The 20,826-nt window shown below is 47.3% G+C and overlaps 1 protein-coding gene across 2 annotated transcripts in view; it reads right to left on the reverse strand.

Moving 5' to 3' along the window:
- GFOD1 (Gfo/Idh/MocA-like oxidoreductase domain containing 1) overlaps positions 1-20,379 on the reverse strand; it is a 71,763-nt gene extending 51,384 nt beyond the window's left edge. The window contains exon 1 of one of the 2 annotated variants that reach the window (XM_088675181.1): positions 20,268-20,379. Coding sequence is in view for 1 of the 2 variants with exons in the window: in XM_035126289.3 (XP_034982180.1) it covers positions 3,330-3,582 (253 nt within the window). In the remaining variant the exon portion in view is untranslated. Of the gene's footprint in view, positions 1-3,329; positions 4,270-20,267 lie in introns of those variants that run through there. The other variant, XM_035126289.3, reaches the window with a different exon arrangement.
- Between the last annotated feature and the right edge of the window lie 447 nt (positions 20,380-20,826).

The raw sequence follows: 20,826 nt of genomic DNA on the forward strand, positions 1-20,826 counted from the left end.
TCATATAATTTTCAGATTATAAAACAGATTATTTCCTTTTCCCAACGTTTGCACACTGTATTTGCGATTTCACACAACATAAAAGCCACTTTCAGCAATGTAACGTTTATTTTCATGTTATTTGCTTCGGGGGGGGGAATTGTTTCGAACCTGGAACCTTTCGTATGGAAAGCATGTGCTCTTCCACTGAGCCACAGCCCTTCCCAAAGAAAAAACACCTCCACAATCCCAAACATCAAAGTAAATTGCTCTCTTATACAATAAAGTGGCCCCCGAGACAATATAACACCAGTCCTGAAAGACCTACATTGGCTCCCAGTACGTTTCCGAGCACAATTCAAAGTGTTGGTGATGACTTTTAAAGCCCTAAATGGCCTCGGTCCAGTATACCTGAAGGAGCATCTCCATCCCCATCGTTCAGCCCAGACAATGAGGTCCAGCGCCAAGGGCCTTCTGGCGGTTCCCTCACTGCAAGAAGTGAGGTTACAGGGAACCTGGCAGAGGGCCTTCTCGGTAGTGGCGCCCTCTCATAAGATGTCAAAGAAATAAACAACTACAGTATCTAACTTTTAGAAGACATCTGACGACAGCCCTGTTTAGAGAAGTTTTTAATGTTTGGTTTTTTGTTTTTGTTTTAATATTCTGTTGGAAGCTGCCCAGAGTGGCTGGGGAAACCCAGCAAGATGGGTCAAGGTATAAATAAATAAATTGTTGTTATTATTGTCGTTACCGCGCGCTGCTCTGGTTCGCCAGAAGCAGCTTTGTCATGCTGGCCACATGACCCGGAAGCTGTCTGTGGACAAACGCCGGCTCCCTCGGCCTATAGAGCGAGATGAGCGCCGCAACCCCAGAGTCGGACACGACTGGACCTGATGGTCAGGGGCCCCTTTACCTTTATTGTCGTTATACAGTATACTTTCTACAAGCAGGTATTTATATTTGGGGGGAAATTCTTATAAATAACAGGAAGGAAGGTAGGTAGGTAGGTAGGTAGGAAGGAAGGAAGGAAGGAAGGAAGGAAGGAAGGAAACTATGCCCATTTTTATTGTGTTCATCACCTCTTATATCAAAGTAAAATGATACCAATATATCCAGGTGGCAGAGTTCCATGGCCTATTTCAGGCATACTAAATGAGTGATTCATTACACTCAGGTTTGTTGCATTACACCTATAAAGCACTTCTCAAAAGGAAGGCCTACCCATCAGGGCAAATAGACCACCACTCCATTAAACTCAGTCTTTCCTCAGACACCCCTCACCCGTCAGTCTGCCTGCTTTCTTAAAACCATCTTGAGGTTGGCATTGCTTGTCAGCTGCCTCCACCTTACTCTTAGTGTTGCCCATTAGACCTCAGCAGGGAGGATGGGAACAAAATTAGAATTCCACCCAATTGGACAACAGCTGCCCTTGATTATAAAAGCTAAGAAACAAAAGATTTCTCCCCTCCCTCACCGAAAAGAAAAGAACATATCAGGTGACATTTTTGTAGCAACTGAAAGTTAAAAACGACATTTATTTCTAGCTAGATATGGCCATAGTTATTTCACAGCTCTCTCAGCATTCGCAATTCCTACTCTTTAGGTATGTTCACATTAGCGACTTAAAATGCAGCAAAACTATTTTCCTCTGCTGAGTTTTAAGCCACATCGGCACAGTGTTGTTCACATCAGAGAAAGGCATGTTCACATGTTCCCCTGAAAACTCCTCCCCCTTCCCAAACTATTCATGAGGCTCATCTGCACATGCACACCCATCTGCACATGTGCCACAGCCATCTCAAACATTCACACCATTCTGAAGCATGAAGTGAATGCAGCTTACATTTTGTAGTCAGACTGATATTGGTTTCATGAAAAAGAACACTTCAAGCAGTAGTTGTTGTCAAGAAACTACAGGATCGATATGGGCTGTGGCCTCAAAAACTAGCTGTGGGAACACACTGGGTGCTGAGTAAATGTACATGAAAGACTAATACCCGGAATGTCTTACTCACTAGCACCAAAACAGAAATAATGGAGCACAAGAAAGAGGCAGGACAGTGTCATTTAAAAATGTGGCATGATGGTGTTGAACCAGAAACACTGTAAATTTAAATCCCCACTCAAGTCATGAAGCTCTCCAGGTGGGTGATTTTCAGCCATCTACTTTCTCTTGGCATAGCTGTTCTCTCACATAGTTTTTGTAGTTGTGATATTTTTATCTTAGCTTTCAGACAATGACAAAACATGCTGGCCCTCAGTTTATTGACAAATGGTGGGATACAAATAAGATAAGTAAAGAAGCATAGGCAACTCATGGCTTCAAAGAGGCACCTTGGAAAGAGGAATTCCATCCCAACCAGAAATAACCATTGAGGTGTGTTCGGAAAAAATGTGAGAGGATAGACTCAGAGCTCCTCCCTGAGCTTTAAATTAGAGCCTGTCAAGGGCTATGTTCCACTAATTACTACACCTCACTTGAAGGTTCTCCAAGACTCAGCAGTGGAGCCCGTTTCCAGTGCCAAAAATCAGCCAAGGCTACCTTTGTGTGTGTGCAGAGGACCTTTTCTTCACCAGTTAATCCTCCTAGGATTAGAGTTTGCAGACTAGAACTGAGGCTTCCAAAAAGACTTGAGTTTTATAAATTACCTCGGGCCAAATCACAAAGAATAGAGGAATGTTTTGAGATGACCCTCCATGCCTGGGACTTAAAATAACCTCAGGAGGATTGGAACCTTCTTTTTGTGGAAGAGTCAGCTCTAAAGGACCTAAAACTAGCCTTGCTGGATCCGACCAAAGGCCCATCTAGTCCTGCATTCTGTGGCCAATCAGATGCCTAGGCACAGTTGCATTCTCCTGCCCATGCTCCCCAGCAACTAATACTCAGCAGCATAATGCCTCTGATAAGAACACTTTGCATCAGGTCACCTAAGGAAGCTGCTTTATTCCAAGACTGACCACTGGCCAGCATTGTCTTCACAGACTGGCAGCGGCTGTCTGACGTTTTAGGCAGGAAAACTTCCTATTCCTACCTGAAGATTCCAAAGATTGAACCAGAGAGACCTTCTGCGGGCAAAGCACGTGAGCTACGGCTCTTCTCCCTATGGTTCTGGAGCATAAGGAGTAATAACAACAAGTCCCTGCCTATGGGCATGTGCAGAGCTTCTTTCCCTTCTCCGCAAGGGGTTGCTGCAACAGGACCCCACTCAAGGCAATGGATTTCCAAACATGGTTGAACCCACGGCGCCTCCCCTTTCAAGAAGCCACCTCTTCTCTCCACCCCAAACCCCCGCTCCAGGGCAGGGCCTCCGCCCCCACCCCAAAAAAGCCGGGCGACGATGTCGACTCACCCAGAGTTTTGACGGCGATCTGCCTGGTCAGCGGCGGCGGCAGGTTGATGCAGACCAGATCCACATCCTGGTGCAGTAGGACCTCGTCTATCCGGCTGGTGTAGAAAGGCACGCTCATCTCCTTGGCCAGCTCCTCCGCCTCCTCCGGAGTGCGGCCCCAGAGCGCCTTGACCGCAAAGCCCTCGTCCTTTAGCAGAGGGATGATGACCCGGGCGGTCAGGCTGGTGCCGAACACACCCACCCCGGGCAGCATGGCTGCTATTGCTGCGGGCGGCTGCCCCCTCTTCTCCTCCTCCAATCCTCCTTGCTGCGATCTGCCCTTCCCCTCTCGATGCCTCCCCCCCGCTTTTCCTTTCCTCCTCCTGGCTGGCCCTCCTCCTCCTCCTCCCTTTCACGCGGAGCCGCAATAATACGAGCAATGCGGAGTTGCAATGCAAAGGGCGCCCAGTCCCAGCTGCGAACTACTGCTGCTGCTGCTGCACAGAGCGAGCGGCGCCCGGTCCCGGCAGCAGCGGCGACGGCTGCCGGCTGTGCCCCTGGCCGCGGGCCCCTGGCGCGCCCGCCGCCTCACCGGCCAAGCATCAGCCTCTTCCTCAGCTCCCCGACGCTGCCCCTCCATAGCCGGATCATCACACGCAGAGCCAAACCCCGAATTCGTAGCGCTTCCTGGTCCTGCCCGCCTTCCACACACACAGAATTAATAAATGAATTCAACACACACGCAAGCGCGCGCGCGCAACCCGGCCGCTCGCTCGGCTACCGCTGCCTCCCTTGGCAAGAGCCCTGCACCATTCCACCAAAGGGACCTCAGGGCAGCCAACAAGTGGCTCGGTGGTCAGGAGGAGGAGGAGGAAGCAGCAGCAGCAGCAGCAGCTCGGCGGGTCTTAATCTTCCTCATCTGCCATGTTCACCACAATGCGCTCCTGAGCATTGTGAGAATAGGAGGAGTTTGAGCTGTCACCTCCCGTGTGTTCCCTCCGCCTGCAACGCCCTCTCGAGCTCTCCGCGTGCCATTGGCCGCCCATCCGGCTGGGGAGGGCGGCTCGGGCTGCTCCTCTCTCCCCCCCGGTTCCCCCCGCCACCGCCGCACCTCTTCTCCTCCTCCTCCTCCTTCTCCCAGAGCTAGCTTGCTTGCAAGCGCAGCGCAGAAGAAAATAATGACGGGCCAGCGAGGCAAAACCTGCGCGGCTGCTCCCTTCCTTGCACGCTCGTGGCCGGCTTACGGCAGCATTTGGCTCCGGGCGGGCCCCGCCGCGACGCAGGAAGGACAGCGAAAGGTCAGGAGGCCATCGCTGCAGCCACAGGGGAGCTGCCGGCCTTTGCTGCAAACACCCGAGGCCGCTGCTGCAAGCCTCTCCCTCGAGGATCAAGGCAAGGCTGGCGTGGACTTAAGCGCGCGGAGCCCTCCGACCCGCAAAAACACACATTGTAATTCCTCCCCGCGGAGGAATATTTGGCGCCTTTTTTTGCCTTGGTTAATTGGACATAAGGTGAAAAGACTCCTTTTAAAAAAAAAACGCCAGGCCTTCTGTAATTCAACAACAACAACTACTTTACGGGTTTTTTAAAATAAGTTTAATTGCTATTTCTTGAGAGTCTGAGGTCGTCGTTTTTCTCTCTCCTTCTGCATTATTTATTCTTGTTTTTACGATTTATAGTTGTATTTTTGTTGTTGTTGTAAGATGCCCACAGAAGGGTCGTTGGAGGGCACAGAAATACCCAAGGGCGTACCCACCATTCGGCAAGTTAGGGCAGCTGCCCTACTCTAGAAGCAGGGCTGGTGGGCAGAGGCGGAGCACAGCCCGGCGGAGCGCGAGTTCGCCATTCCCGCCGCACCGCGCCACACCCTCCCTCCAGCTCCCCGGCGCGCCCTCAGGCAAGGCCAAGCGCGGCGGGGAACCAGGGAGCGCGGCGCGGTGGGCGGGAACGCCGAACTCGCGCTCCGCTGGGCTGGGCTCCGCCTCCGCCCACCAGCCCTGCTGCTAGGGAGGGGCACAGCCCGGCGGAGCGCGAGTTCGCCGTTCCCGCCCGCCACGCTGCGCCCTCCCTCCAGCTCCCCGTCGCGCCCTCTGGCAAGGCCAAGCGCGGTGGGGAACCAGAGAGCGCGGCGCGGCGGGCGGGAACACTGAACTCGCGCTCCGCTGGGCTGGGCTCCGCCTCCGCCCACCAGCCCTGCTTCTAGGGAGGGGCACAGCCCGGCGGAGCACGAGTTCGCTGTTCCCGCCCACTTTGTGGCCCCTCCCCTTCCGTGCCTTGGCCCCTCCCCTTGCCCCCCCCTAGTTTTGATCCTGGGTACGCCCATGGAAATACCATCAATTAAACAATGAAAGGAGGATACTTTCTAGTCTCAGGCAAGACTGGAGAATCCCGTCATTAAATTAACCCAGTTTCACCACTTTGGAAGTAACCAGAAATTGGTCACAAATGGGCATCTTTGTAATGATAGAAGTGTTTGTTGCAAATAAGGGACTTGCATAACCTGCTCCATACGTCATGCAATTCTCAGGCTCTGGAATCAGACCTTTCTGACTAAAAAAGACCAGTGGCACACATTTTCTCACCTTCCTACAGGTATTATTAAATGCAAGTAGGAAAATGTAATATTGGAAGGTGCCTTTAGAAAACGTCTGGAATAAGTTACTTTTCTAAATTCACTATACATTAATCTGTTAATTCAGATGCAAGATTACCAGTTTGAAGTGACTGTCATCTTCGTATTTCCCTTCTCTTCCTGCCCCCCCCACCCCACTTAACAATAATGGGTGCTTCCTCATAGCTTATTTTGCTAACAGGTAATTGAGATATATTGCAAAGGGGTTATTGGCAACAGGCTTCTTTTACTTAGCAGATTTCCCTGGAAAATGGTAAATCCAGATTAAATGAGGGAAGAGAAGTAAAATGCAGGCTGGCATTTTTATGACAACAATGTCACATGGTTACTGAGGGGGGGGAAAACATTGCAAAGGGATGCTGGAATGTGACTGGTAGGTTCCAATAAATGTGGGCAATTCAGCTCTTTGCCACTTCAGCGAGCTACCTCACAAAGCTCATTTTTCCTGTTTGTTGCCTTCCTGACAGCAGCTCACATATCTGTCTATCCCCTCAGAACCTGTGAGAAGCTGTTTCCCAGCCTCCCACTTCATCTAAACCCTCTTGTCTTCATGGTACTCCTCTTAGGCCTCTATCCCTGGTTCCACAAGGCCTGTGCTTCTTGGCCAACTATGGGGCAATCCACACTGAAGCTGTCTATCTACAAGGCATCACTGGTGGTATTTTTCACAAATCTAACCACCACTCAGGGTTCATGTTGTATGGAATAAAACACTGTAATCTCATTTGATTGTAACATGATTCTGTGCCACACACATTAGGAAACGCAATAAACGTAGGAGAGGTTTAAGTCATGTGTACTGTCTTGTGTAGTGTACACATCACTACAATTATTGCCTGGCAAGGAAGGAGTGCTTGAAAGATCACCTTTTATCGGGTAAGTGCATGCACACCTGTGAAGCGAAGTCTTGCGCTCATACAGTTCAATGTGCTTTCCCAACCTTTTTCATTAAATGTGAACACGCGTGCACCTTCACTTAAGTATCATACATTAAATAAAGATATATTATTAACTGGAAATATCTGTATTGCACTTGATAATAAATGACTTGGTTTGAATTGGAAGGTGCTATAGTGTTCATTTACTTGATTTTTACTTGCATGTACAGCCATGTATTTAATGCAGGGTAAAATACGGGCACACAAGTCAGATGCGCATAAGTGTGTGGGGGGAGGTGTATTTGGGGGGACAAGGGCATTACAGATTACTGGAAGATGGTAAGTTTAGGAAGTGTTTTCAAGACAAGGCACTGTTATGATTTCAGAGTGCACAGATTATCATAGCTGCCAAGTTTTCCCTTTTCTCACGAGGAAGCCTATTCAGCATAAGGGAATTTCCCTTAAAAAAGGGATAACTTGGCAGCTATGCAGATTATCTCATTTGCCCATAAAATGCACAGAGGCAGGCCTTTGGACAGGTCAACACAGTTCGAAAATGCATGCATTATGTCATCTTATTTTGAGAGGGCTATCTCCTTTTGTGTATAAGGTCTTGATCAGTGCTGTTTTTCTAGAAAAACAGGTGCTGGAACTCACCATGAACTACTCCATTGTTCTCTTAAAATGGCAATGGCACCTACCTGAGAGGTGCCAGAACTGAGTTCCGGTGAGTTCCGGCTGGGGAAAAAAGCCCTGGTCTTGATATCACAAACTTTAGTGAGCAGCACAGAACCAAGATAGTGTGGGAGCAGAACTAGGAGCTGGGCTTTGCTATGACAGACAAGCAGTGGGGGGGGGGGGGAAAGAGCTGTGAATTCAGCAGCCACTACACTCAAACTTTGTAAGAGTTAAGGAAGCTTCTCTTAAGGTAGTGGCACCTGACACCAATACTGCTTCATTATATTAACAAGTACCGTATGTATTGCCTAAGTTTGGTGGGAGTGCGAGGAAGTGGGAACTCTTATTTCACTTGTGGACTTTCCCGGGCATCCACAGATTCTGGATGGCAGCATTTAGCTTCACGGGTAACCGGGCAAATGGATGTTATGGGTCCAACACCAGCACTGTTATCACTTTGAGAAATGCAAAAAGGAGAACTAGTGCATGAAGATCTGATTGTGTTTCGTGTTGGTAGCTGCTCTAGCAGAAATGGCATGATGCTGGAAGACAGCAGGCTTTTCAGTAAAGGTTTGGCTTTCCAAGCACACTTTAAACAAGATGCTTACGCAGCACCAGAGAGCTAGCAGAGAACCTAAAGCGAAGGACAGATTTGCAGATACTTGGATGCTTTTCATAATGTATGTTGGCAAAGGTGCCCCCGCATTGATCCCACCTTCGGTACATGGTACACTAAGGAGAGAAGTTTGGTAGTGTTTCGGTGTCTTGCAACAGAAGTGTGCACTCGAGAAGGGAAACGAGACAAGAACACCAGTGCTCCAGTGTTTGTTAAAGGTTTTTACAGTTTATTATTGTAACAGAAAAGAAAAGAAAAACTTATAATACCGTAATGGGAGCCATTGTACAGCATTTTTAAATTCTATGCACTTCATATGCATTTTCTTCTTGTAAGCCTACAATAATCCTGTAAGGTAAATCAGAATTCTCCTGCCCCATTTTACAGGTGGGAGAAGGATGAGATTTGGACCAGAGGTTCTCAGTCTCTTAGACACTGTTACATCAGCTACCTCCACCCAAAAACCTAATCCCAAGCATCTTTATAGTGGTTTAAGTGAGACTTACTCCCAAGTAAGTATGCAGCATAGGACTGCAGCCCTAGACATCCCCCCCCCAAAAAAAAACTTCTTGCGGAATTTTCCACAATCCCCAGCCTAGATTATTTTTTGACAGGTGTGACTCTCTCAGAATTGCTATTAAAGATGTGAAAGACTAGGCAGGGAGGTACTGGAAAATTTGGGAAGAAATGTCCCTCCCCCTCCCGGGTCTTCACAATGGACTAAGCTTACTTAAATTTATTGAGTTCAATGGGTCTACTTTGAGTATGACTAGATTGCCTATCACTCTATTTTAACTGGCTGTTCTAAACTATGGTCAGATATTCCATGGCGAGTTGCCCTTTAAATAATATCAAATAAAATAATTTATCATAAGAAGGTAAAAGCAAAACCAAATATATTCAGTCAATTGTGCTCACATTTTAACATCATACCAATACAAGAACATAAAAAATGAAGTAATACAATGTCTCTGATTTTTCATTCTGTTCTGTCAGTATAATGTCACCAGGGGGTTTTCTTTTTCTTTTCCTTATTACAGTATAGCAAATCATTTTACTGCATATTAAGTAGAGGTCAACTGACCAAATAAAATAATTTCGTTTTTAGGTAGACTAGGATAGTATCAAAAATGAAAGTTGAAAACTCTCTTGTCAATTTGCTTCTCTATTTGCCACTGTCCATCCCAGCTCAATAAATTATCCTTGCAACTTTATGCATGGCACTGCAAACTTTAGCATACTTTACTGTATTAGTAAATTGGAGGTGTGCCATAGAAAAGCTTGTGACTCCAAAAAAAGTTCAATATATGGAAATAAATCTCACAGCAATTCAAACAAGCAAATCCTATGAATAGCATGAGCTAGTTTTTCTTGTCCTCATTTTTGGACAAGGTAAAAACAAGCAGTAGACGATTACACATGTCAAAGGAATCTCTTTAACCCATTCCATGTTTTCCAGCCTAAGCTAAACTTAGGAGCATTTTTATAGTCAACTGCACTGATGTGGTTCCACTGAATCCTTAAAACGAAGAACCAAGGTTTAACTTGATGAAACACAATTTTCTCAATTACCTGTTGAGCGCTGGAAGGGACATCTCAGAGGGACATCCTACACACTTGCCAGCAGGCTTTTCTGCATCAGACCTTCTCCCAACATGGACAAACTCAGGGAAGGGAAAGCAGGAGGTGGGGGGACAGGTTGGGCATGTGTGACCCCATTGTCTTTCTCCATGTTAACTCAATTGCATGAAAAGTAATGCCTGAACCGAGCTTTTGTGAAGGCTCAAACACGTTGTTTTTTTGCAGCTGTGCACAGATACCCCCATTCCACCCTGTGGCCCCAATCTTTGGCCCCTGGATTGGGCCAATTCACCTTGTGCCACATTTACAGTGGGTACCATTTTATGACCCAGGTGTTTTTTTACTCTTTATCTTTTAAATTATCACAAAAACACTTGAGAGAGAGAGAGGTACAGTGATATAATGCCATAATCCTTCACCCCACCCCCCAACATTATTTATAAAAACACATACAACCCCCCTAGTCATCACCATCAACGGTGTTACTAAAATGCCCATGACAGGAAAGTTATTCTAAATGGAATATTTAAAAAATGGCATGATTGATTATTGTGTTTTAACACCATCGCACCATAATTCAAAAACTACCGTACATTGTGATTTTCTAGTACTATAGGGTTTTTTTCCATTTTAAAAAAGCTGGCAAAGCGTGTTAACAATAATTAACATATTTATAGAAAGGGAAATAAATGGGAGTCATAAAATAGTCCTCTCTTCAAGGATTCTAGTGGATGTATGCGAAGGTTCAAATGACCCAACACACAGCAACTACATCACACCCATTCGTGTGGCTAGAATATAGTGGGACGTAAACTCTTTCCAATAGTGTAGAAAGTCAAGCTGCGTACACACTCCTGTCTAATCTCAGTGGTGGACCTTGGGGTCTCAAATTTCAGTGCCGCTCTCTGCAATGCCAAGATTTGACACACACACACACACACACACACACACACACACACCACTTCTATTCTACCTCATAATTATGGAGCCCCCTGTGGCACCCCCGAGGCTCTGTTCCCAGTGAGACCAAACCACTTGCGCTCCCCCAAACCCACCTCTGCTACTCTACATCTAGTGCACTCCCATGACTGGTTCGGAAGCAGTGTACACTGTTGTGTATTGAGTCAAAGGATTTTATATCTGTATTATTATTGTCTGTATTTGCATTAGGATAAAGTAACTGCCTTTTGGTTCCAGAGGGTACAGCTACTATTGGTTCATTTAAGCTGCTGTATTTGGATCCTCTGTCTTATTGGTTTCCTCCAAAAGGCAGCACTGTGATTGCTTGATATTGTTCCCTCCAAAATGTATCCCTTCCTAGCTAGTCCCCTGTCCCTATAAATGTAGCTTTCCTCTCCTCAGTCTTCAGTCTTGTTCACTTTAATAAAGAGCTGTTACTAGAGAACTGTCTCCAGCATGTTATGTCAAGAGAGCTGAAATCACAAACCCCACGTCACAACAACTGGCGACGAAGGTGGGATCCGGAATGCTGAGGAGCGGTTAAACACAGCCCTGCCTCAGAGTCCAGATAGCAACTGAGAACAAGACTCACTGGCCAGCTGAGAAGACGACCCTGCCCGCTAGGACAATGGAGAGTCCAAGGGTATTGGAGCCCTTCCAGCCATCAGAGCCCCACACGTGGGAAGACTACGTCGAACGCTTCGAGTTCTTTGCAGTGGCTCAAGGGATCACCGATGCCAGCAAAAGAAGGGCCACATTCCTGAGCTACTGTGGGCCCGAGACCTTCAAGCTGGCCAAGGCATTGCTTGCTCCAGCGAAGCTGAGTGAAACATCTCTCAAAGATATTCTTGCCTGCCTAACGAGCCACTTGGCGCCTACTGAGACCAAGATGGCCCGGCGGATGGAGTTCCATAAGAGGCAGCAGCGTGCTGGGGAGTCTGTATCCACATTTCTGGCTGAGCTCCGGAAGCTCACTCAGCACTGCGGCTTCCAAAATCTGGAAGAGACTCTCCTGGATCGGTTTATTGGGGGTCTGAGCAGCAAGAAAGCCAGAAGACGCATCGTGGCTAAAGAAGAGGTTACCCTTGCTTCAGCCTTGAAGGAGGCCACCGCCACGGAGAATTATGAAAGAGAGGAGCTTGATGCCAGTCGCAAGGCCACTAAGCCACAGATAGAAGTTGCACATGCCATGGATGAGCTAGAGGCTACTCCGAGCCAGAGCCCAGTCCGTGGGGTCGAGTCGGTGCGTCAGGTCTGCACAGTGCACAAAGATCGCCGAGGCAGTTGCCCAGGTTGTGGCGGAAACCATGAGCGGAAGAGTTGTCGTTTCAGGGATGCTATGTGTCGGATGTGCGGGAAGACTGGTCACATCGCCAGGGTCTGTAGATCGGCGGCGTCAGGAGCAACAGGAGCACCTAGACTGGAGCATCGCAGACCGCCCACAGCAACTCGTTTTCTAAAGGACTGCCACTACGTAACGGAGATCAACGGGAGGGCCGTGCAGTTTCCAGCGCAAGGCAAGGCACACGTCAAGGTGAAGATTGAGGGTCAGCAGTGCGACATGGAGGTGGACTCCGGATCTTCATTCACCATCGTGTCGGACCAGACTGCGAAGACATTCTTCCCCAGGGGTAAGTTGCCCCCTCTGGAGCCCTTCCCGGCAACCTTGCAGTCATACTCAGCGGGCCGCATCCATGTTATGGGAATGTGTGCCGTGAGAGTACAGTTCCGGGACAAACAGGCTGTACTCAAACTGGTGATTGCGAAGGGCAGTCGCCCCAGTCTCCTGGGCACTGACTGGTTCCCCGCCCTGGGACTGAGTATATCAGGGCTTAATTCAATACAAACCTGCCCTGAGATGAGCGAGGCATTATGCAAGGAATTTGCTGGTCTCTTTAATGGAAAACTGGGTTGTTATAAAGGGCCCCCAGTTGACTTCGAGTTGGACCCCGGGGTGGCCCCAATCCGACTCAAACCAAGGCGAGTGCCATTTGCACTGCAACCCAAGATCGAGGCAGAGCTGGATAAATTGGTCAAGCAGGGAGTTCTCTCACCCGTGGACTCTGCTAAGTGGGAGACTCCAATCGTCACACCCCTTAAAGCAAATGGGGAAGTCAGGATCTGTGCAGATTACAAATGTACTATCAATAAGGCACTCAGGGGAAACTCATACCCCATTCCGGTCGTATCACATCTGTTGGCTAAACTGGCTGGGGGCAAGGTGTTTGCCAAAATTGACCTGGCACAAGCTTACCAACAGCTGCCAGTAACCCCACAATCAGCGGAAGCACAGACTATTGTCACACATAAAGGGGCGTTCAGAGTTAACAGATTACAGTTCGGAGTTTGTGTGGCCCCAGGGATTTTTCAAGGGCTCATGGAACGCCTGTTAAGAGGTCTGCCGGGGGTCTTGCCATTTTTTGATGACGTTTTGATTGCTGGAAAAGACCCACAGGAACTGGTTGCGCGTGTCCGTGCAGTGTTGCTCAAGTTCAAGGAGGTGGGGTTGCAACTGAAAAAGGAAAAATGCAGTTTTGGGGTGCCAACGGTGGATTTCTTGGGGTTTAAAATTGATGCATCAGGCATCCACCCCACAGATGCTAAGATTAAGGCCATCATCGAGGCACCACGACCACAGAACAAGACGGAGTTGCAGTCATTCCTGGGACTTATTAACTTTTATCATTCGTTCTTACCCCAGAAAGCTTCGGTAGCTGAACCATTACATAGACTATTGCAGAAAAAGAAAGTGTGGCGATGGGGGCGGGAGCAGCAGAAGGCTTTTGACTCCTTGCGAGGAATGCTGAGTAGCAGGAGCGTCCTTGCTCATTATGATGAGTCAAAGCCGCTGGTCCTGGCATGTGATGCCTCTCAATACGGTCTGGGGGCTGTGCTGAGTCATAGGGAACCGGATGGGTCGGAAAAGCCCATCTCTTTCTATTCCCGTACGTTGTCGCCCACGGAGCGCAACTATGCTCAAATTGATAAAGAGGCACTGGCTATTGTGTCCGGAATCAAAAGGTTCTATGATTATTTGTACGGTCGCCATTTCTCCATTGAAACGGACCACAAACCACTGTTAGGGTTGTTCAACCCAAACAAACAAACGCCACAAATTCTCTCCCCCAGAATGTTGCGTTGGTCAATATTCCTGAATGGGTTCCAGTACACCTTGACCCATGTGCCGGGGAAACAGTTGTGCCATGCTGATGCGCTGAGTCGATTGCCCCTTCCTGGCGGGAGCAATGAGGATCCTGCTCCGGCGGAGCACATTATGATGCTAGAAACACTTCCGGGGGCTCCTGTAACAGCTACGGATATAGCTGAGAAAACGAGGAAAGATGCTGTTCTCTCCCGTGTGCTCACTTGGGTGGGGAGGGGGTGGCCAGGTGGTCCGCATGAAGAAAAATTCAGGCCTTATGCGACAAGGCAGCACGAATTGTCCATGCATAAGGGTTGTCTCCTATGGGGAGATAGGGTGATCATCCCAGCACCACTGAGAAACAGGGTTCTTGAGACGCTTCACATGGGACACCCGGGAATGGTCAGGATGAAGTCACTAGCCCGATGTTATGTGTGGTGGCCTGGAATGGACCAGAACATAGAACAATGGGTACGAACATGCAAGGCATGCCAAGAGGTGCGGCCAGAAGTGGCCAGAGCACCAGTCCACTGGTGGGAGCAGTCCAGGACTCCCTGGAGCCGGCTGCACATAGATTTTGCTGGGCCATTCCAAGGGAAGGTCTTTTTGGTTATCGTTGATGCATATTCCAAATGGTTAGAAGTGGCGATGGTCCCTAGCATGGCATCAGCTGCCATAATCAAGGTGTTGAGGCAGCTGTTTGCTACCCACGGGTTACCTGAGACCATTGTATCAGATAATGGGGCAGCTTTTGTATCCCAAGAATTCAGGGCATTCTTGGCTGATAACTTCATAAGAGGGGTCACATCCGCGCCCTTTCACCCATCCTCCAATGGGCAGGCTGAGCGCATGGTAAGAACAGCCAAAGAATCCATTGCGCGCTTAATGGAGGGTAACTGGTCGGCTCGCATTGCGCGAATGTTATTTTTGCAGCATGCGACACCGTGTACTGCGACGGGCAAGTCGCCAGCCGAGCTGCTCTTAGGTAGAAGACTGGTAACGGTGCTGGATTATGTCCACCCAGATAAAATGCCAAACCGTAATTCAAGAGCAACCCCCCAGGCTGAGACTGACACAACAAGGTATCTCGCCCCTGAAGATCTGGTCTGGGTGAGGAACTATTCACGAGGTCCGCGGTGGGTGGCTGGTGTGATCACCCGGGCTAGTGGACCTGTGTCTTATTATGTGACCTTGGAAAATGGGCAAGTTTGGAAGAGACATATAGATCAGCTGAGGCGCCGGGCGCTCAGCAGGGAGGAGTCAGATAATTCATCCCTGGCTAATGACACACAGCTGCGAGACCAGAGTGAAGATGGCCCAGAGGTGCAGTCACCAGGGGCTTCAGCAAATGAACCAGGGTCTGCTAGTCCTCATGATGACGAGGTACAGGTCGGGGACCCTGAGATGTCTGGGACTCCATCTGTTCCTGATGAAACCCCTATAGCAGCCCCTCCACCACAGGTAACACCCAATCCAGAACCTGCAACACCTGTTGTCAGGAGATCAGGTAGAAGTTGTAGGACCCCACAGTACCTGAGGGATTACGTCTGCTGTGCTCACTAGGGGGGGAGGGGTGTTGTGTATTGAGTCAAAGGATTTTATATCTGTATTATTATTGTCTGTATTTGCATTAGGATAAAGTAACTGCCTTTTGGTTCCAGAGGGTACAGCTACTATTGGTTCATTTAAGCTGCTGTATTTGGATCCTCTGTCTTATTGGTTTCCTCCAAAAGGCAGCACTGTGATTGCTTGATATTGTTCCCTCCAAAATGTATCCCTTCCTAGCTAGTCCCCTGTCCCTATAAATGTAGCTTTCCTCTCCTCAGTCTTCAGTCTTGTTCACTTTAATAAAGAGCTGTTACTAGAGAACTGTCTCCAGCATGTTATGTCAAGAGAGCTGAAATCACAAACCCCACGTCACAACATACACAATCCCTATCTACCCTGCTGGGGTTTTTTTTAGGAAAAATTCTGTTTTGATGTGTTTCCCCCACAAACTAGGTTCAATCCAGATTGAGAAAACGAACGACCTATATCTGCGTTTTAAGCCTGTATTGTGTACACAGCCTCTGTTGCAATTCTTCTTGTAGATTGCAGAAGAGTTTACAATGGTAGTGTTAGGAGTTACTTGTCCAGAAGCAACCAAAATTCACTTTTAAGGTTAACCCATAAAAGACTTTCTTTATTTGCATGCATTAATCAGTGCATCAAGAGCTCAAAGTGAAACGTTGAGTATGATGAGAGTACAGTTTTAAAAAATGCATTCCAGAAAGAGAGAAATATGTTTGGGCATTTTTAACATTCTTATCACACTACTCTTATTTATTAAAGCATTTGCTCACCTAGAGTCTTTTTCAACAACAGGCACATAGTATTATATCATTAAATTCTGCATCTGCCACTCTGCAGCTTTTTAAAGACGGCAGTTTGTCTGAAATCCACAGAGCTAGCTGGAAGACTCGGGTGAAATTAGAGCTTGCTATACAAATGGAATTTATTTGGAATTCAATAATGTGCTAAGTGTCCTGTCTAAACATGCTGGCATCCCTCAGTTCAAAGTGAATTTTGTTGCAAACCAGTTTGTAATTGCATGGTTTCTCTCATCATCTTTGCCTGAGTTTATGCAATCCAGAGAACTGTGGCTTTTAAATGACACTAACTGTGATTCAGAGATAGAGAAACTGGTGATTCAGATCTGTCTGGTTCTCCCACATACAGACTTTACTGAGTCACCGTTAGTTATAATGTTTGCCGCATCCACAAAGGATGTAGAGGCTGAGACCTTGATTCTGTGAAGCTTTCAGTTTCATACTAATAGGAATCTATTCCTTTTTGTAATCTCCCTGTTCATTTCAGTATCACTTTGACTACATTTCTGTAGGGACACCCTACAATGCTATTGCTCTGTCTTGTAAATAGAACAGCTATTAACACGCATTGTATTCTACTAATGTTCCAGCATGCAAGAGTGTCCTATTGCAAAGGATTATATGTTCTGCATGTACCTGCAGAGTGCTCAATAACTGTGTTCATGGTGGGGAAATTATTAGGTTCGGCAGATCTAAAGGCACATGCTTATCGAGTGATGAATAATAGGTATTAATTTCGTAATTAGCAGCTTCAATTTTCTCGTTGTAAACTCAAATGAATAGTGGATAACATTGAGCCTTGTGCCAGGACTCATTGACGCAGTTCAGACACCACAATGGCAGGATTCAGTCTAGTAGGGTTGTCATACGTCTGGAATTTCCTGAACACTGCTGGAATACGGCAGTCAGTAACAGTGCCCGGGTGGAAATCGCTGAGATGTCCGGGAAAATCTGAACGTATGGCAGCCCATGTTGGAAGCCTAGATTCTGGCGAATTTACTTAAAAATAGCTCAAGAACTTGAGTTCAACGTAGCTTAACAACTTTGGGCAAAACAAAACAAAAAGCTGAACTTTTGTGTCTGGATTTTCACTTTTATATGGCAACCCTAGTCTAGCCTCTCCTGTATTCAGCTTGTCAAGAGAGGTGCTGGATGGAACTGGCTTGGGAAGAGATTGGCAGACAGGCCTTTATTTATCTCATTTAAATTCTGTCCATTAACTTCAGTGGGTCTACTCTGAGTACCACCCCAAGTAAAATAAGCATAAGATGCGAGTTACTTGTGTAGAATAAAATAGAATAGTTACCTGTATAGAATAAAAACACACAGAGATTTGAAATCAGAGGCCATCAAGTAACCATTATGGAACCACTTCAGAGAATGCCCATGTGACCATGCAATTTATCTCTGGGATTAGGAAATCTGTTGTTGGATTCCCAGCTTCCATCAGCACCAGGCAGCAAAGCCTACAGTCTGGGATTATGGGAACTGAGGTCCAATGTCTGGAGGGTCACATGTTCCCAATCACTGATCTACGGTATATAGAAGTTTGTGTATCAGGAGGTTTGGACGGTATCCAATGCACTCATTCCATTAATGCAAGAATTTACTCCTGCACAACAGAACTCTCCCCTCTCCTCCTCCCGCATCCTCCCTGAAGCTGCTCTGGATGGGTTGAGGGGAACCCCAGAACAGACTAAGCGGGTGCACAGGGAAGGAGAAGAGGGAAGTTCCATTGCACAAGAGCAAATCCACAACATAGTCAAAACACTCTTATACCACTTCAGCAGCCATGGCTTCTCCCAAAGAATCCTGGGAACTGTAGTTTGTTAAGGGTGCTGAGAGTTGTTAGGAGACTCCCTCACAGAACTACAGTTCCCAGCTCTGGCAAAAGCCTATCTCAGGCATTCATAAGTAACCGGCATTCAGCATCCAATTTATAGTGTTTTTCAGATAAATCCCTTTTCAAGTTTTCAAGAACTTCAAATAGCTTATTGACACACTACCAAACCTATCAACAGCCTCCCTGGATGAGTGAAAACGTCCAAAACATTTGGTATCAAAAATAATAGTACCTTGTGAGCACAACAATGGTGAAGCGTTAAAACAAACCGGAGAACAAAAGAAGGTTGATCTTGAGAGGCTAGGTCATTAAATTATGATGTGCTGTATATCGATCCCTTCTCCTTACTGCTTTTGACACCAGTCTTACAGACCTCTGCAACCGGGCAAGGTGCCACTGAGTGTCTCTGTCTGGGTCAGAGGCGCTGCAGACCAGAATCCTGTTTTTTTGTTTTGCTTAACTTGCAGCTCTGAACGCAAATAAGTCCACAAGTATTTCATTTCTTCTAGAAACATATATTTCTCTGTCAATATTCACTGTACCACTGGAAGTATGCAACGGCTGCTAAGGTAAACAGCTTTATTCTTTAAAAATAAAAAATAAAAAGAAAAGATGGCAATAGCTCTACTCAGGCGTTGTGTGTGTGAATGGCAAGGTGAGCAGAAAGAGGCTGCAGAAGGACACCTTTCTCCCTGCTCCCAACATGGCCTGTTTCTTATGCAGGCCCAGCCCTACCATCTGAGTGAGGCTGTTGCACCGAGCGGCAGAGGTTGGGGAAGGAGGAAATGGCAGCATAGCCTGCCCTGTGCCCTCTACAAAGCCTTCAGGGGTGGCAATGGTGGACACCGTCTGATCAGCAGTGTTGGAATCGCCCTTCGGGTGATTGTTGTTGTTGTTTAGTCATTTACTCGTGAGCGACTCTTCGTGACTCCATGGACCAGAGCACGCCAGGCACTCCTGTCTTCCACCGCCTCCCGCAGTTTGGTCAGACTCATGTTCGTAGCTTCAAGAACACTGTCCAACCATCTCGTCCTCTGTCGTCCCCTTCTCCTTGTGCCCTCAATCTTTCCCAACGTCAGGGTCTTTTCCAGGGAGTCTTCTCTTCTCATGAGGTGGCCAAAGTATTGGAGCCTCAGCTTCACAATCTGTCCTTCCAGTGAGCACTCAGGGCTGATTTCCTTCAGAATTGATAGGTTTGATCTTCTTGCAGTCCATGGGACTCTCAAGAGTCTCCTCCAACACCATAATTCAAAAGCATCAATTCTTCGGCGATCAGCCTTCTTTATGGTCCAGCTCTCACTTCCATACATCACTACTGGGAAAACCATAGCTTTAACTATACGGACCTTTGTCGGCAAGGTGATGTCTCTGCTTTTTAAGATGCTGTCTAGGTTTGTCATTGCTTTTCTCCCAATAAGCAGGCGTCTTTTAATTTCGTGACTGCCGTCACCATCTGCAGTGATCATAGAACCCAAGAAAGTAAAATCTCTCACTGCCTCCATTTCTTCCCCTTCTATTTGCCAGGAGGTGATGGGACCAGTGACCAAGATCTTAGTTTTTTTGATGTTGAGCTTCAGACCATATTTTGCACTCTCCTCTTTCACCCTCATTAAAAGGTTCTTTTATTCCTCCTGCAGTGATAGAGAACCTTATTTGCCTGTAGGACGTCCCTGGTATCAATCCCTAGCATCTCCAGGTAGGGCGAAAAAAGATTCTCTGTCCGAAGCCCTGAAGAGGTGCTGCCAGTCAGTGCAGACAATAGCAAGCTAGGCTCATTATTGGCTTGACGAACATACCCTCCAAGTGTACCAATTGTCCTGGAATTATGAACGCCATCCTGGCTTCTGATTTGATCCTGGAATGTCCCTATTTCCCCCGTTATCAGGGTGAGAAATGTCCCTGTTTTCAACCAAGGAATGCCGGAAGGTATGGACTAAGTATAAGGCAGCTTCCTGTATTCCTGCCAGCTGCTTCAGCTTCTGTACTGTACGTGGCATGGAGTGTCCTTCGCCTCAGGCAGCAAAATGTCATGGGCCCGCTTCCCAGCACTTTTGCTGTGGGGAACCTTTTTCTTTACATGATTTAGAAGAGGGGAAGATTGGAGATCTAAATCATGTGGGAAGCCTACACGAGTAGAGAAAGTTCCCCAGTGCAGAAGTTAAATAGGCAAGCAGCTAGTCTGATTATGGGGGCAGCGCTAAAGTTATGGCCCCACACCGCTTTGTACTCATGTTGACTCTTCAAAGTGAGTAACACTTACACGTTACACAGATCTGTTGATGGCTGTTAGCAATGAGGGCATCCTTGCATCCTTTGTCTGTTTGCAAAGACAGGGGGACTCTGACTACCGGATGCTGGTAATTCACAGCTGGGGAGGAAAATAAAGGTGAAGCCTGCCTTGTGAATCTTCCTTAGGCATTGATAAATCCTGTTTTGTGACTCTGAGGCATTGTCCAGCAGACAAGGATCTGCTCATCGGATGACTGCTCTAGCACAGAGTGACAGTTCTTATGTTCTTAGATTGGACTAGATCAGGGTTTGCCAACCTATTTGGGCAGTGGGCACATTTGGGATTTTGAGAAAGTGCCATGGGGCCAGTAATGAAATGGCTGGTGTGCAGGTGTGGCAGAACACAAGATGACTACCATGGAGCTATGTAGGAGAGGTCAACCCATTGCAACAGCAACTGAGTGGGGAAAGCAGCTACTCAAAAGCACTGTGGATTTTTGAAGGAAGACTTACTAAAAGCTTTTGTAGGTACTGTTGGGCACATTGGTGCCCAAGCGTACTGCACTGACAAACCTGGGCTAGAATGACGG

This window comes from Zootoca vivipara, chromosome 8 (genome assembly GCF_965207765.1).
Source record: "Zootoca vivipara chromosome 8, rZooViv2.hap1.1, whole genome shotgun sequence".
Lineage (NCBI taxonomy): Eukaryota > Metazoa > Chordata > Lepidosauria > Squamata > Lacertidae > Zootoca > Zootoca vivipara.